Source organism: Toxoplasma gondii, chromosome VIII (genome assembly GCF_000006565.2).
Source record: "Toxoplasma gondii ME49 chromosome VIII, whole genome shotgun sequence".
Classification (NCBI taxonomy): Eukaryota; Apicomplexa; class Conoidasida; order Eucoccidiorida; family Sarcocystidae; genus Toxoplasma; species Toxoplasma gondii.
In genome coordinates this window covers 5,909,866-5,927,826 of record NC_031476.1, presented here as the reverse complement: position 1 = coordinate 5,927,826, position 17,961 = coordinate 5,909,866, and the positions used below count along the sequence as shown (strand labels likewise).

At 52.9% G+C, this 17,961-nt stretch overlaps 2 protein-coding genes across 2 annotated transcripts; one reads left to right on the top strand and one right to left on the bottom strand.

Moving 5' to 3' along the window:
- Nucleotides 1-1,284: 1,284 nt before the first annotated feature.
- On the bottom strand, nucleotides 1,285-8,452 carry TGME49_269300 (lipase; the record flags this gene model as incomplete). The annotated part of the gene is made up of 7 exons (XM_018781539.1): nucleotides 1,285-1,436; nucleotides 1,893-2,205; nucleotides 2,848-2,991; nucleotides 3,453-3,761; nucleotides 4,356-4,711; nucleotides 5,243-5,626; nucleotides 6,673-8,452. The coding sequence occupies 7 exons, from the start codon at nucleotides 8,450-8,452 to the stop codon at nucleotides 1,285-1,287; spliced, it is 3,438 nt and encodes a 1,145-aa protein (XP_018636575.1).
- A 4,590-nt stretch (nucleotides 8,453-13,042) lies between these two features.
- TGME49_269310 (hypothetical protein) lies at nucleotides 13,043-17,533 on the top strand (the record flags this gene model as incomplete). The annotated part of the gene is made up of 6 exons (XM_018781540.1): nucleotides 13,043-13,140; nucleotides 13,412-13,805; nucleotides 14,110-14,233; nucleotides 14,565-14,614; nucleotides 14,863-16,752; nucleotides 17,183-17,533. 6 exons carry the CDS (start codon nucleotides 13,043-13,045, stop codon nucleotides 17,531-17,533), a joined length of 2,907 nt encoding a protein of 968 aa, XP_018636576.1.
- Between the last annotated feature and the right edge of the window lie 428 nt (nucleotides 17,534-17,961).

Below are 17,961 nucleotides of genomic sequence, written 5' to 3'. Positions count from 1 at the left end.
TCAGCTATTTCGTTCCCATATGGGCTGCCTCTCTGCGTGGCAGTATCTCGAGGGCAGGCTGCCGCTGCGTGGACTGAAATGTCTGTAGCGCCCACCATCTTACTACGGTTTACGCATTCAAATGGAAAGAAAACGGACGTATCTTTGACAAACGAACATGTCTGTCGCCCAATGAGCTGTGAGCAGGCACACCTTTTTCTGTGGTTCGCTTCAAAAGGAGACACAACTGCAGATCATCTCCGTGTATTCATATGGAGCGGACAAAGCACCTTGTGAACAGAAAACCGGATCGCCTCGTTGCTATTCGACGTAGCAACGATTGAACATGGCCCCACCACACGAGCGTTTGAATGACAGATACCTTTGTGCCTTCTCACTCTTAAACAACTCGGGCTGTCGACCAAGACAGTTCCTCTTCTATCGCGTACGGCACTCATTCTTCGAACAGCATCTCTGCTCCGGGCAGAGACATTCCAGCCGAGTGGTTCGGCGCCCGCATCTCCTCAAGGGAACCAAACGTTCTCTGTGGCGGCTCTGGGACGGCCAGTGCACGTCCCGAAACTGCTCTTTTCTTGACGTAGACTACAGCACGTAACGAAATTCCAAGACACTGAAGATCACGCTGCGCTGCGAACTTGCGTTGCCACCTTGTGTCGCTTCGCGCCTGCTGTCGCCCGGCTCGCCGTCTTCACGACTGCCCCAGACGAAATGCAGGCGCAAACGAAACAACAAGGTGTAGCGGCCCTAGAGGCTTTTTTGCCACGCAAAGGCAACCGACGGAACATCTCACGACACACCGTCTTTCCTGCACTCCGCTGAGATTCAGACTCGACATCGACGCTGTCCCGAACACCAGCGCGCTTAAACGGGGTTTCTCGAAGACGAAAAACACAGGATACTCCTTGGCTGTCTCCGGTTCCACTGTCACCGTGCATTTTTGACTTCACGTCTGATGAGGATGCATCGCTGCACTGGGGAGACACGCAGATCGCCATCCTGGCATTCGTGCCATTCTTTTTTGTCGACATCCCCTCTTGTGTGCAGCTGTCTAGCATGGTCCAAAAACGAAGCAACGTTCGCTGTTAATACCAGAAGACGCTACGCATCGAGTCATTCCTCGATGGATTTGACGTCTCGCCGAACGGGCATCTATGTAGTTGGGGAGATGTCGGAGAATCCCTGTCTTTACAGAGTCTTCAGACCGACTTTGTTACTTCGGCTTGACGCAGACGTTTTGAGTCGTCCGTAGCGGTCTTCACAATGACTGCAGGACGCAGCATTTCCTCACTGGATTTTTCTGCTGAAAAACCCTAACCCGGCCTGAAAGAGCTTCTGTGTCTTCCGAGCCCAAGATTCATTCTTCAGTCTTGACTCGAGCCGTTTGAGGACACCAGGAAGTTCTTGCTCATGGACACGCTTCATTTCTTCCTCTAACTCTGCAAAAAACAGGGCAGCACAATCTGGCACAGTCGCCACCAAATGACGATCTGTCGTCAGCTCTGGAGGACATACTCAACAGCTCACGAAGCCTCCTCGTGTGTGTGTGTCCATTTGCACTTATTGCTAGTAGCCGTGCGAGCCTGTTTCTTCGTTTCCCATTTGACCACGTCGGCTTTCTCCAGATAAGGCCATGACACTAGCCCTAAATCTTGTATGTTGTAACGCGTGACACACGAACACCCATATCTACTCTGAGTACTACATATCACGCTGTGCATGGACACAGAAGTAGCAGACATTCAGACGGGCGATGGCCGGACAAGCCGCGCCCCGACAGTTGCACCTGAGCTGCAGACCGCTACATCACATTTTCCCGAACACCGGGATCACTCCGTGTTTTGGCAAGTGCGTTCAGCCTCCTTAGCGCGTCTGTCTCTGGCGCCACTGCCTACCTGCTGACAAGACGGAAGGGAAGAGCGGGTACCGTCTGAGAAGCGGTGCCGCGCAGTAGCTACTCCACGCATATTCCTCATACATGCCGGTGAGGATGGTGAAGATACACGGTAAGAGATGCAAGTGGGTGTACATTGGGTTATTGTACGTGTGGACGAATTGCGGGAGAGCAAAATGCCGGGCGAACAATCGAAGAAGTTTCTTTCTCCTGCGAAACGGTTGCACCGCGTCCAGAAGCCACACAAGGCCGCTGTACAGCAACGACCCATCTGGGTTCCACAATGTCACGTTTGCGAGGTCGTTCGTGCGAAGCTGAACACAACAAACAGGCTCGCCAGAGACAGGTTCACATCTCTCAGGTCCAGCAGGCTGCCCCTGCTCTGGTGCGTCGTCCGAACACAACGACCCTACGTCGCTGATGGTGCCGAAGATAATTCGATATAGCGTGTATGGCAGTAACAGCGCTAGCCTCTTGCAGAACGACACGCAGTAGCAGGGAACAGAAGGACAACCACACTGATGAATCCGAACGTGAAACCACAATCAAGCAGAAGCCACCTACGCACAAATGACAAGATGGGAAGACTAGCCTCAATACGAAGAGCAGTTTCCGGCCTGTACACACGCCGTCCATACTGTCCCTCAAGAGAGCTCCACGGTACCCATGTCTGCTCGTGGTTGTGACCGCACCAGCTCAAGGTGAGCAGAGGAGCACAGTGACTCCACACACACGACTACCTAGAAGCAAAAACGGGCCAGCATGAGGCTCGCGTACAATGTGACGTGCAAACACTGGCAAGCCGCACGCGCTGCACTCGCGATCAGCTCTGACTATTTTCACCTATATACGTGTGACACGTACAGTCTTTCCCCTGTCGTTCTCGGCCATCTCTTGCCCATTCGGTGCCAGTCTGTACTGGCACACTCCCGCGTGGACACTACTGAAAAGCTTACCACAATGTCGTCTTTGTCGTCTTTGTAGAGCTTGGTGACACCTGCAGTCTGTCCCATCATCGGGACCGGATCCAGGTCGATACGTACGCGGAAAATTTTGGCGCCGCATGAATTTAGCTCTTGTAAAGCAACGGCGTCTCCAATCTGACAGGGAAAAAGAGAAAACCGGAACCGGAAGGCGCGTGTTCTGCCACTGGCCTTCTGACTCAGACACGAAACATAACCTACTAAAACGCATTGATCCCTATTAGCGAGGGCGAGTTCCACTCTTTGAAGCCAGTTGAACACGTCGTAAACGAAACCCTTAGCCCAAAGGAATTTCTGGTATGTCCAGAGCTTCCGGCAAAGATGGCATTGCGCTTTCGGTTTTTATCTTTGACAGGAAGAAACTCTGAACGCGTGTATGACCAGTACTTAAGGGAATCGAGGACCAGCGGGTGCACTCCACAAAATGCGTGTATACGAGAACTGGTTAATATGTCGAAGTCGCGTGGGTCCACCACGGCGCAATCGAAACACCGTGCATCGTTGAAAAACCATATCGTTTTCTGTCACGCCATGATTTCCGCTCTTCTTGAGTCTTCCTGCAGACTGTAAATACCTACCGTTGGAGAGCCGTACACGACGCCATAGATGACGACTACACCCGCGTCGACGTAAGGCTTCAGAGTCCTGGCGAGGAACCAGACAGAAAGAAGCGTCAGCGCGCCTCCAAGAGAGTGGCCGGTCACCACAACGGAGTACGGGTCCTCTCGAGTTCGTTCACGGGCCGCTTTGGCTACCTTTGACGCAAAACGTGTGAGAGGGCGACGGAGACCGTGGTGGAAGAAACTTGAGAAACCTTGGTGAACGAGTCCCTCTTCCGAAAAAGTCGGGTCCTTGACCACTTGCAGCAGCGCATTCACGACCCATGGCTGCGGAAAACAGCAGCCAGAAGAAACAACACAGGAAGACATTCATCACTATAAAATGCTATGCAAAAGAGGATCGGCTACCTGCACAGACACGTTTACACCGACAAACTACCCGCGCTATGAAAGAAGAAAAAGACACCATTAAAGGCTGACAGACTTTGATAGGCCACGGGCCGCAAGAGGCATTGGTCGCCTTCAAAAAGCGCCTGAGTGTATCCGGTGTACACGCCACAACGGCCACTGTTCACGGTTCGTGCCGTATCCAACACAAAAAAGGCGGAAGAGTACCAGTTCTGCAACCCGTATATGTACGTTACAAATACACAAACATCAGAAGGGGTTGCCGCGATCATCTACCCATAAGTATACGGCCGATAGCTGTACGCCCTGTCACACCTGCGGGGAAGTTGACGCAAAGACTAAACTCCTTTGATGCACAACCAAGATACGTGATGTCTTTTTCCGCGAGACCTCGGTTCTTCCCTCAACCCCGAGCAGTGGTCTCTGCGTCGAATAAGGAATGGCAGCCCTCATTCGTCTTACAACAATGCCTGCACTTGGACCCCCACGGCACCGGTATCGTGCAGGACCTACCTTAACACCGTCCGTGCCTTTGATGACCCACACAGCGTCTGCGTCATGCATCTTCAGCGTCTGTTCATCTCCTGCTTTCTTTTGTTCCCCAGTTCCTGCAGCATCCGGGCGCTTCTCCAACAACACCACAAATGGAGACGCTTCCGTCGATGCATAGGTTGAATCGCGATCACATTTGTCGACCGTGAACGGTCGGAGAACACCTTTGACACGCGCAGGGGTCTCCGGGGTTTCTTCGACATACAGCTGTTTCTTAAGGCTGTACGGGACGCGCTTCAAGACTGTCCTGAGCTTGTACTTCTCCAGCGCCTCCTGGCCTCCGGGAGAGATCCGGTTATTGGCATCATGAAAGGGAACTGAGGAAAGAAAGGACCAGACTCGACTGCCACATGTTCGCAGGTCATGGCATGACAACAGGCTACCCGCCGTTCGTGTTTTTGTCTAACCCCCTTATGCACTGTAGCTCCAGGAATCTCAGTCTACAACTGAATGATCGATGAATAAAACAACGGGCAGTAAAAACACACAGATAGACGCTGTTCTGGACCGCGTCACATATTCTGGAGACCGTTGCACAAAGCGTTAGGCACGGCGGCAGGGCATAGCAACACAGCAAATGTGAATATGACAGGGAATGAAGCACTATCACATCAAAGCAAACAGAACAGCGAACCTCACCATCACTCCACACGAAAGAGCCATGCCTCCACTGTCATTGCTGATGGGACACCCAAAGTTTAGTCCAGCACAGGGGGTCCGCATTCTAGAGAGCATGTACACATTTCGAGATCCCGACTTCATGCACTATTTCGGCCAGAATCAATTGTGGTTCCTAGAACGCTTATCTCCACGGAATGGCTACCGCGGTTTAGCTCTTGAAGGCTTACACCACTCAGTCCAGAGAGCGACGCCAACATACGTGACCCGCCAAGGCGACGGGAAGATTTTGTCCACGTGCTTCGTTTTGTAGACGTCGTCAAATCGTTCACCGATGCGATAGGCGTGCATAACAAAGAACCACAACCTGGAGAAAACCTTGTACATTGGCTGACGCCAGGGCTCGTTCTCTGTTGACGCGTGCGCTCCAGCTCCAGATGGTGGCACAATCGTGATGGGGAAAACAGTGGGCGCATCCACAGGAATGCGAATCCTGGCGTCAGTTGCATCCATATGACGCAAGTGAGGAGGTTGGGGGACAGTTTCCGGACGTGTGACTGGGTAGCCGTTCTGCTCCCGCAGAAAATACGGCAAACTGGCTCGGCATTCCATCACTGCGAAAGAACGCATGCACACGGATAAAGGAAGCAAGGACGATGGACACAGTGTGATTAAAGGCTGAGAGCCGCACAAAACATGCCGGGAATGGCAGACCGAAGCCGGATCATCCGCTAAAAACAAAGGCTGAACATGTCTAGCGTTAAAAACCGTTCCGACGCCTACTTGCACGCGACACAGCACTACTCTGTGCCCCGTAAAGTATAAGCGTCAATCTCACATCATACACTTTGGGGTGAGACCCTTTTCCCACTTATTACGAGAACAAGCGTAGCAGTCCGAAAGTCCGACACGCATGAGACAGGGAAACGACAGTCGGCAGATTCAAACGGAAATGGCGCGGATGCAAATAGCCATGAGAATCATCCGTAAAATGTAAAATGAGACTGCAGCACAGGGTGCTATCATCCATAAGACTCTACGCTTGTCAACCATGGCATGTCGTAAATCGGCTGACTCCGCGGAACGTCGCCAGCGATCTACAGAGATGGCGAAAAGAGGGAAAACAGAATGGATAACATAGAAAGAAATGTCGCGCGGCAGGATACGGAAGGCGACGGAGCATCGAATACGAGTCTTCATAGGAATTCGGGGAAATGACGGAAGTGCAGACATCGCGAACGGCATCGTTGACTAGCAGGCAGCCAGGTACGTAACTCTTCCTCCGTTGCGTGGGGCAAAGCGTGCTGAACGGGTTGGACCACAAAAGAGTACTGAACAACGGAAACACGAACCACAATACGCTAACTTCTGCAGTCTGCGTAAGGATTGGGCGCCACTTCTTCCTGCTTTCAAGAGAATAGCGAACTTGTCGTATACTCAATTTCCTACGGCTTTATCTCGTCCCAGCCCTCAGTGCAGACACGGGGTGTAACCAGTGCTGAGTTGCTTACGACTTCCACAGTTTCCAGCATAGTCAGAGGCAGTGACACTATTCAATCAAAATGCACTCACGGACGTGGCTTGACGACATAACAAACGATCGAGATGTTTTTAGATCGATACTGAAGCCTCCCCTCCAGCTTTCCCGCCTTTTACTCACGCATCATCATGAGAGCGGTGCCGACAGGTCGGAGATGAGGTTGTTCCATCATGACGCTGTTGAGTAAAAGCCCAAGGTTGACAGAATCCTGACGCGATGCCGCATCGGCAACATGTTTCCGCATGGCGAGAGCCACTTCAATCGCGTGTTTCCTCGCATTGGCTAACCGGCTCACTTTCGCCAGGGCGCGGACTGCAGCCGATTGAACGGGCACATGCAGTCCCGCAGCGGCTTCCTCAGCGAGTGCACTGAGGTGGGCGAGTGTACAGACAACGCTGTACATGGACGGCATCTCATTTATAAGGTGCAGGGTTGTCTGAAACTCACCGCACGCCATCTGGTGCCGGTACGCGACAACGTTTGCGGAGCGAACAGTTCCAAAGTTTCGCACATCGTGGTTCTCTGAGACGCTGCCCGCCTCCAGGGGGAACGTTTGGTTGCGGAATACCAGAGACGTTGAAGATGCATCGATGAGGAATGTAGACGAGGTCGCTTCATTCTCGCTCACTGCCCACCACGCACGCGCCATGCTCATACTTGCCGGGACCAAACGGACACGTGAAGCAGAGTCATGACCCGTTGGCTCTTCCCGTTGACGAGCATCCGCATCGCCTTTGCCCTCCCCTTGTCCGCTTTCCTTGATGCCCGCTCGAGCAGAAGAGTCACGTGCACCACTGCTTTTATTGGCCCCGCTAACGCCTCGGTCCGCGGTCTGAGACAGGGCCGGAGTACGCCAGTCGGGAAGCGGTGAGCCAATCTCACGTTCTACAGTCTTCGGCTCCTCTTCTCCATCCTCATCTATCTGAGCCGATCCACGAATGGCAGACTCTGTTGCGTCCCTCGCAGCATTTGCCACGTCACTCTCATTCTGGAGAGCGTTTTGCAGATCTCCAGTGATGTCTTGTGATGTTGCGCCTAGAGTCGCACTCGAAGGCTCTTGACCACTGTCACTACCCTCTTTTACCTGGTCACTGTTTTCATGCATGTCGTTAACAAATTCGTCAGCAGTTGACGTCTCGTTTAAGTGCTCTTCCTCTGCATCTCCGTACATCCACTTGAGCCACGAGTCGTCATAAGTCATCGAAGACGCATCTGACTCTCCAAAACCTTCCGACGACGACGACGCATCCGGTTCTGATGGTTCGGTTCTGAGGAGCCCAATTTCCGCCGTAACTTTGGCATCCTCGTCTGCCTGATTTCCCACAGGTTTCTTCTCACCAATGACGTTATCACCTTTTTTGTTGGTTACTCCTCCGATCTGTCTAGAAGTCGCGGCCTTCGGCGCTGTAGCAAGAGACGGTGAAAGCTGTATTTCTTTCTCATGAACAGCTTCTGCAATACGCCCACCACGATGCTTCCTCTTCGTCGCATGCTTCGATACTTTTGGATCATGTGCTTGGTGTGGAACGAGACCAGCAAACTCACTGTGAAGTGGCCTAGCTGGCGACGTTTTTTCTTCTGTGTCACGTGCCACGGATTGCTGTTTGTTGACCTCTAATACTGCCCCAGCTTCCACGTTTCCAGTTCTCATTGCAGGATCAACCTTCTGGGTGGGACTGCGATCCTTCTCACTACGGGAGTTCTGTGGTACATTTGCTTGATCAGCCACCGTGTCATCCTTCCTAGCAGGGGCGATCGGGGTGCCGATCCCCGTCTGGTGGCTCAACCGCGCGAAACAGGCGAGGGCGATGAGAACGGCGAATGCTGAAAGGAGCCGAGTGCGGCACTTTCGGAGCGGCGTGCCCAACCGCTGATGATTCTCAACATTGGAATCCTTCATTGCCACGGAAACGTAACAATACTTGGATTGTGCCTCCGCTCACTCTCGGTGCGCACGTGCGGGATCGCCCCCTACGGGTTGCGCGACGGCGACAGCCAACACGGGGCTTGCCGTCGACAGAGAGAAGTCCGAAATCAGAGTCTCGCGAAAGCTCAAAGCTGGAGCATGCATCGCATATATTAAGCATCATCAAGCGACGAAAAACTCTGGCGGAGCGTTTGCTACACAGAGGCTTGGGATGCTTCCTCCAGACAATACCTCGAGCGATTGTTGGCGGCAAGCATTCCCTGTGCTCGTTCACAACGAGCGCATTGTTCGGGGCAACAACATTATCATTTTTTTTCGAGCAGGTTCCTGCCCAAATACCACACACCCCACTTTTTGCGGTAGCACCGCTCATGTCGGAGCAGGGCATGTGGTGCCGGAATGTTGCCCCAGCCGCGAGCCCCCGCGAAGCCGGGCAAAGCTGGACCACTGCGGTGTGGCGCCCTGTCTCCTCGGGTGGCCGCCGAAGACAGGGGTGACGTCTCCGAGATGATTACTCCCAGTACGATGGTACTGATCAGACTAGCATCTGAGTAGTAGTTTTCTCTCGCTGTTAATACGAGTGATAACAGTAATCTATATAGTACGTGCTACGCTACACAACAAAACGTGCTGTACGTGTATGACCAGAACTCTGTGTGCACGTGTTACTCGTTAGCTGGTGTATCTTTCATCGGCAGCGCTTTTCTCAGCCGAGCACCGCGGGTATTACCCCGTGGGCGCTTGCCCGTACCGGAAGGCAGAAAAAGTGATGGAAATGCGATGTATCTGTTGTTACCGATGGCTCAGCGACCGCAGTAGTGAAAACACTATCATCAGTAGACTCTAGACGAGAGAGAAGTGGGATTCTGAGGAGAGTATGCAAAAATTGAGAAAGTGACGACCGAACTCACTGCCAGGCACGCCAAATTGGGTAACTTAAGCATCGCTGGTTCGGTGGTCAGACCAGCTAATTTTCCCCTCTTTTGCTGCATATACTAGGTGGCGGTCAGTGATAGTATTAATGGGTGACTGAACATCCTAGTTCATTGGTGCCGCAGCGGTGTATATCCTTCAGTCCTGTTGTGCCTTCGCTTGTAGCTGGTAAAAGCGAGAGGTAATACAAACATCTCGCCTTCTGATGGTGCGTTGCTTCATAATATATGAAAAAACCACAACTCCCGTCATCATGGTATGGATCCCCTCTCATTAACATCGCTGTTGTCATACCACCTGTTCGACTGTGGCAACCACTCTTGTAGATCGTCCCACGCCTGTTCGCCCAGCTCTAAAAAGCGTTGCAGCACGGAAACAGCCCGTGTGAGATTTGCTTATTTTCTTGCGTTTCGCTGCAACCAGTACGCACCAATAGTTCGCCACACCGATATGGGGAGTGTGATTTGATACGTATCTCTACTCCAAAGCCGTGGCCGCATTCGATAGTGAGCGGCGCTGCTCTAAGGTAGAGAAATCGAAGGAGCTTTCCACCGAACGTGGTTACTTCGGGGCTCGCACAGACGACGCACTTTTTTTCGGCTTCGACTATAGAGGAATGAGATACTTCCCGACGCCGGGTCAGGTGGCCGCAGAACTATTCAACGACATGCGGTTCCATCGTGTTGCAGGTCAAACAACATGCGCCCTACGGCACTGTGTAAGAAACACGTTAAAGCCAGTGCTTTACATTGAAACACATATTTCAGAGAAATGCTATCAGCGACGATCCCTTTTTAAGGCGTGCTAACAACGTTTTATTGGAAAACTAACGTGCTCTGTCGGGTAGAATGGACTTTTTGCAGGCTTCTGCTTCTGATGCTACTCAGACCGACTTCCGATCAACAAGGAAAGGAACGACCAACGCAGCGACTATCTGAGCTTTTCCACTGTTTCTGTAAGCCGTTGGAGCACTGACACTAATTTACCAGGTCAGTGTTGCACAGGTCCTTCCAGTTCACAGTTTTTTGGGTGACTGAAACAGCCTGAGGGGTGCCATCTTCAGGTTTTCCTCACGGGTGGTGCGGGCTTCAGTAGGTGACAACCTTGATTGATGAGCGGGTCCATTGAAGTTCAGCGGTATTTTTCTTGGCGAATTCCACTGTCAACAAAGCTGTTACTGCTCCCACCTATCTTTGGTTTGGGGCTAATGCTGGCGAGTGGTTGGCGTCCAGCTTACGATGCTGTTTTCCTGTAGACACCGTTGCTCTACGCCAGGGGTTAACTCTCGCTGCTTCAGCTGCCCGTGGATCAATGGCCGCCGCCATACACTGTAATCGCAGTATCTCCCCAACATCACGGACGAAGCTGAGAAATGCGGCACCAGTGACTCATCTCTATAGCACTGCCGCTGCGCATCAACAATACACCGGCTACCAGCCATCTGCAATTCTTTTAGGTGCCTGGCTTCAGTGAGCCGGTCAGTTAATGGCATGCAACTGGCTGGATTCGTGGCTGAGGATGGTCGCGTTGCAGATCGGCCGACAGGCAAGTGGAGGTTGTGGTAAGCATGATGCACACCCCCTGCTCGCTCTCTATCCCAGAAAGGAGCGCAACATTCCAGCACATCACGCCAGCGCGGTGCCGCAATAGCTGACGAGCGAGCCAGGTCAACTTCATTAGCCATTAGGCTCTAGCGGGTTCAACCAGCTAACGACGCCGACGAATGCTGCTCCAGTGCCACGCAATGACACGGAAGCAAACGGAGAGAGAGTGGGAGGTTGCACCAGCCGTCCAGACCCAGTGCAATGCCCGGGAGGATTTCCACCCGACACATTCTATCCGTAGCCCATGCTGCAGGCCTCTCCGGGAAGCTGTTCACGAACGGCAGGCGGCGTCGTCATCAGGTTGGTTGGCGGCGTTCTCCTCTAGGGACACCAACGCAGGCACCGAAACGTGACGAGCGTTAGCTATCCCTTCACCACATTCAGGCGGTTTCCCTCATGTTTTGCTCGACATTTGTCTGTCTGTGGCCCTCATAAATGATATTTTGCGTGTGGAATTTCCGGACTGGAACGGTATGTGGAAACGTTCGGCGTACTTCCTCGGTGCTTCGCGTCTGGACCCGGTCGGTGCCAATGACCGTAAAGAACTTCAGCGCAGATAGCATTTCCGTGGTATTCTAGGCGACTGCAGTTGACCGGATGCGGCGGAGTTTGTGTCTTTTGATTTTCTGGATTTCACCGTTCTTGCAGCGTATTCCGCTCTTAGGCTCTTAGGTGTCCGGCCCCCTGCTCCGCCTGACGCCACAACAGTAGAGGGGGCGTCCGTGTCGATTGCCGCCATGGTCACGCCATGCCACTGCTGGGGTGGACACCTGTGCGCACAGCATCCGCGGTGGTCTCTTTTGCCCTCCACTCGCCTGACAGATCCATATAATTTGTTGCTAGAGTTCTTGATAGGTGTTGCTCCTGCACCCTATTATTGCAATTAGCTTCGGTATCCGTAGCCGCTTTTTGCGCCATTGGTGGTTCGCGCCCCCCAGCTGTGAGAGCAGAGACACCCACCCCGGGGGACCTGACGAACTGCCGTCAATGGCAGGCCGCTGATGCAACGGCCCCTCATGTTCTGCTAGTGACTTGGCGGCGGTATCCGAGCCGTCACGACGGTAAGTAGCACGAGAGTGTGGTGGCTGCACAGAGTCCCTGTTTTCTATTGGATTGTCGTTGGGAACGAAGGTTTACCTGGAGAGAAGTGAAAATTGTCCCCATAGAGCTAATTCGAGTTCAGTGGTGTCGAATGACGATCAACGGGACCACAGTCTAAGGTGGCCGGTATGTCGTACCGGGTGTGTGTCCCTTCAAGCAACAGTGAGCTCCTCCGCTGGAGGGACGTTGCAGGCGGGGGGAGAATTGGATGACAGGTTCGGATACGCTTTCATCTGGTCATATACTGCCTGGCTACATGTACCGAGGCCGCTTTGCTTTTTGCACTCCTCGGTTGCATTTTCCGCACTAACCAGAAATACATGAATCATTTGCAGCTCCAGCCGTCCTCGTGAGCGGTGTTGCCCGCCGTCGACGCCCGGGATCTCCTTTCCTGGCACAGGACACAATGCCAGCCTTCCGAGCTACCACCTGACGCAAAAGAGTAATGCGCAAGATTACTACAGTTCCATATACGTATCGGTGAGAACTAGGAGGCGTTTTTTTTCTTGGGTAACGAATACGCCCTCTGATCGTCTGCAGCCCCAGCAAGGACGTACCGTGCAGCGCCTGCCGACTCCAAAAACTCGTGAAGACTTGCTTGAAGCAGCGAGTACAACCAGCAAGACAAAGCAGAACGCATATCGAGACCAGAATTCGTACCGCCATTAACCACCCTGCAATTTTAAAATCAGTACTTAGGAAGCGACAGCTCAGCAAGCACTTGACCGGTAACGGGTCACGTGCCTGCGCTGGGATGTCGCGTGACCTGGAGCGCTGTGATTTCTTGAGGTTGAGGTCCTGTGTCCAACGAAGACACTCAATACGACAAACGTTCACAAGATCGAGTTGATGTCTGCATTTTTCAACTGCTGTTATTGCGTGTTTAGCTGACAATCTCCCTCAGTCGGGAGGCTGTAAAGGAAATATGGCGTGCGGGTCGCTGCTTAGTGAAGAGGATCTGTGTCGTTTCCGCACTAAGAAGTGCCGGAGGCTCGTCAGTGGCGCATGCGAATTTGGAATCACGTAAGCTATTTATTCGTTTCATTCACTAGCAACGCGTGTCCAGGGGCGGTATTAGCTGCCAACTGTCGCCCCGCTACAAAATGGCGTTCACCGTGGGGGAGCTTTCAGTTGCCGATGTCTATAGCGAAGCAAATCATAGACTATGTCTAACCAAACCTATCGGTTCTCTTCTGCATTTAGCCCACCCACACGCCTTCACTTTTCAATCCCCGACGAACACGGGTGCAGTCGGAGGTACGTACTCGTACTTGTGTGCCGTTGTTTCCCGCAGGCGCTGTCAATATTCTCACAACCAGTACTGGAGCCGCAGATGCCCCATTTATCTTTCGGACAGATCATTCATACGATATATCCACGTCCTCTGTCCACACGTTACCACTAAGCAAGCCGATCCGACAGAGCGTCCAACCCATGGAGGCGGCTGCGGCAGGCCGCGTTGCATTCGACGCCAGGCAGGAGGTGGTGCTTCGGGGCAGCAAATCCCGCATACAAAGGGCAATGGGCGGCGGCGGGGAGGAAGTGGGTCAGGAAAGGGAGGAGGAGATGCATGTTGTTGTTTCAATGAATGGAAGGAGGAAATAATTGTAAATACGTGTCCTCGCGGAGGAGAATGCCCGTTTGCCCATTCTACAGAGGAGATCCTGTATCACCCACTGTTCTACAAGGTGAGAAAAGAAACTGTATGACAGCAGATTGGTCCATTCTGTATTCATTCGTAGGGGGCACCAGAAGTCTCACAGAGGGCGGCGGGTTACAGGACACGCGAAATATGTAGGCGTTGTTCGAAGGGTAACGTCGGCTTAAGGGAAGTGCTGTGACTTACCACTTACGTGAGTGAAAGGATAACATCGGGTACTTGTTCGCTGCCACGTATTTCATGAGTACAAGCCTATTCCAATGTCAGCGCAAGTAGATGGCGGTGTCGAAGCACGTGGCTTATGAAATCTGTTGATGCTCTGCTCCTTTCAGATGATCATCTGCGAGAAGTACCGAGAAGATGTGTGCGACACGTACTACTGCCCATACATCCATGGCCTTGCTGAGGCAAGACAACCGAAACAGTATAAACTACCGTTCACGACGGGCATCGACAGTGAGTATCCACGTAACTGGCACACAGGCTGAAGAGTTTGTCGAGCCCGGTTACTGCAGATTGGATCATCCCGGGATAAGCGGCCAGACAATATTAGGAGTTCTAGTCGTCGGATTGTACCAACACCTCCATGCTGGCTCATTACTCCCATGTTTTATTGAACCAGATTCAGTCAGTCCCTGGCTTCAGTGTATCAGCCTCTTGGAGACATACGTTTTAGAATGCCGTACTGGGGATCGTTCGAATTTCTGAGCGAGGAACAACATGAGTGTGCTGTTAAAGATGCATTTTGTTCGAACAGTTGTTGCTTTTTGAAATACGTTGTCTGCAGTTCCTCCGCTGCCTTGCGTTACAATCGTGGCGAGGATCGAGAAAAAGAAGGTAAACTTTAGCGTGCATACGTCCGCCACACACAAGAGCATGGCTCCTGTACACGGTGCTTGCCTCTTCATGAGAAGTCTCGTATGAAGTATTAAGTCCACATAATGTAGTATAGTATGCAGACATGAAACGCAGCATTTGCTCAGCTCAGGAGCCGTTCACGGGACACCCTCATGCCGATCACGCGTTTTGCGGATGGTCCGGAGGGCAGATCCGGAGAAATTGGGTTCATGCAATTCTGTGTACAGGCGCCATTATCCGGCGTGACCTTGGAAGACGCAACGACTACAGCAGTTGGCCACAATGCGGCGGTCTCCGGTGACAATGCAGGTTCATTGTTGCGTCAGGCGGTTGCTGCAGCGCAGCGACAGCACCGTGAGCTGCAACAACGCGGCTTGCAGATTTGCCGATCCCTCACGAATAATGGTGAAAGCGATTTGCCGGAAGTGTCACGGAAGTTAGGAGAGCCGGCTGCTCACAGTGTAAGCAACTTGGTTGGAAGTAACCCACAGCATGAGGTGCGAGCACGTCCCGACTGCTCGGGCGAAGCAGGAGCCTCTGAGGATGATAACGCCTTTGCATGTAAGGCACTGTTCGATGCGTTGCGGACTCTGGAAGGAGATAAGCCTTCCTGCAACCTGAGCATGACAGGTGGAAACCGAAGGTCGAAGACAAGGGAGAGCGGGCTGGAGGCTGTAACCGCACGGCTAACAGGCTCTCAGCATCGTTCCTTCTCGGGTAGCAGGTGGACAAGTCTTCGCCCAGCGTTGGCGTCTCAGTTTGATAACACACCCATTCGTGGGCGCGAGAGACAGGCTCAAGAACTGACACCTCCGAGAGGGGCTCCGCGCCTGATGCTTGGTGGGATTGCTCCCGAGGCGGCCGCTTCTTTGGCTTCGCGCATGTCTCCAGTGCAGCTACTGACTGCTGCTTTCGAGTTGTGTGGGCATGACACTCGAAAAGATACTAGAGGGTTCTCCCTCGATAATTTCGACGGCGTGCAGGAGGGTAGAACAGTTCAGCCTGATGTAAAACCAATGGGACGATTAACGGAGGTCCACTGTGGCGAAGTAGATAGAGACGTGACAGAAAGGCAGATTGACTGTGATGTGGAACAGGCTGGAGTGCCGGTAGAAGAGAGCGTGGCAGACAACGACCAGATGATGTCCGCACAGCTCCTGTTGCACTTCGGTCCGCAGTCCTCGTCGCGCAGTGAAAGGGCACTGGATCCCACGCCGGTCATGCCGCCGACCTCAGCGATTCCCCCTGAAGGCCAGGTGGTGTCCGAAAGCGAGTGCCCTCAAGGTACCGCTCACGCGCCGCCATCAGAGGTAGCTTCAGGGTCGCCGGCAGAGGAGGGCGGCGTGGCAGGCGGTATCCCGTTTGCTTCTTTGGAATCATCTACTGCCTCGTCTCCTCTTTCGTCTCCATCGTCACCATCTCAGGATTTTCAGTCTGGTGACCTGGTTGCATTCACAACACAGAGTGACACAAGCCGAGACCAGCCCTGTTGCATGAGCGCCACAACACGCTCCCCAAGCGAATCGGGAGCAGAGCCGGAATTACCCAGCCCCGACCGTAGCTCACACCATAGTGTGTCAAGCGCTGGAAATGGACGCACAGGCGACGGAGAAGTAACGGATGTGGTGGGAGCCGACGTTTCTGTGAGAGGGGTAACAGAAAGTGGCGCGGTTGTGAGCGTGATCATGGAGCCTGTGATCGACGAGGAACTGAAAAATGATGGAGAGAGAAGAGATACCCCGAAAGAGGAAATACGGGAGACAGTAGCAGTTGGAAAGACACGAAACCGTGAATGGAAGCTTTTATCCAGAGGCTGCATACCACAGCCGTCAGCATCGTACGCGGTCGGCGGTGCGGAAGCAAATACAGAACATGATAATCAGGTGATCGTCGACGACGAACGGACGGAACTCTTAGAGGGAGAGGGTTGCCAGTCGGAGGTTTCTCCACAGCAATCTGGTGGGAATTTAAATGATGGACTGCCATTCCAGGATGCCACAAATAGAACGCCCAATGAGCTGATCGATTTACTGGAACAGGCCATCAAAGCTCTATGGGAGAACATCTGGAAGCACACTCCAAAGCAGTGGACTCGCATTCAGTGCGCCTCTCGAGAAGTGGGTCGACCTCCTAGCGCAAAAGGAGTGGGGTGTGTGCAGCAGGTGCAGACACAGACGGCAGCTTTTGGCTGTAACTCTAAGCCGTACCTCTAAGCATTTCTTGAGGGGTGTTGACAAGTGCGTACTACTATCGTGTTCGGTAGATCCGAAGCTGTGTGCAGCGGTGTTATGACTCAAGACGTTCACTTTCCGGTGCTCTCGGTAGAAGATAACCCACACGGTAGTGATGGAGTGACGCCAGAGAAAACGATCACTGAATAAGTTGAAGCAAATATCTGATGTGGAGCAGTTAGCAGAAAGCATCGTCTTGAGCGGCACACGGGAAATTACTTTTGTTCCAAGGATTAAGGTCCACCACCCAGAGCCACAGTTGGCGCCATCGAGGGCTTCGTGTGTCTGTCTCCTCTGTGTCCTACTTTTGATTCAGCTGACAAACCTCCTCGAGCTGCGTAGTATCGGCCAGCTGGCAACTGTTGGAGTAACCGAAGACCAGTGGTCGGATTTGATGAGCGTGATGTGCGCGCTCGAAGGGTCATCGACATTGCCTGCGACAGGAGGCCTGTTTTTGGCCTCAACCGGTGCCTCCCCATCATCTTCGAGCGAACTCGCATGTAATTGGGTTAGATCTGTTCCGGGCCCTGATCACAGTAGTCCTTTGTCGTTCACCTATATCGACCGGTGTGCACAAAGCGGCAAGCCACCGAATTTCTGTTCGGGGAGGCGGCTACCACGCGCATCCGAAGATATGTCGCCAACTCATGCGTTTCTTCATTGGTGACGGACAAATGCGGTGCAGTGGGTACACAGTATTCTTGGAAGCTGCTGCCTTACTCAGTTTACTTTGACGAAGTGCGACACCCTTATCAAGGGTTTAAGAAGGAATAAGAGGGCCACATTGAATGGAAAGTGATCCATTTCGGAATGCTGATGCCGACGTGCTGCATTCGCAGTCTGCGAATATTATGCTGAGGGACGCGAAGAACGAGCGCTACGCAGGCGCGTCATAGACGAGCTGGGAATTGCACTGAGCGCTGTAGCTGCGTGAGAACACGGCGTGGCAACACAGAGTGTGTGCGCCACGTATCGCACGGCCGGTGTAGAGGGGCCGTTCAGTTGGAAAGTTGAAATTCCCGCTCCAGTTTTTGGTAACGAAGGCGTTAAACGCGCTAATAAAGACAAACGAACCGCGCAGGAGCATCATGCAGT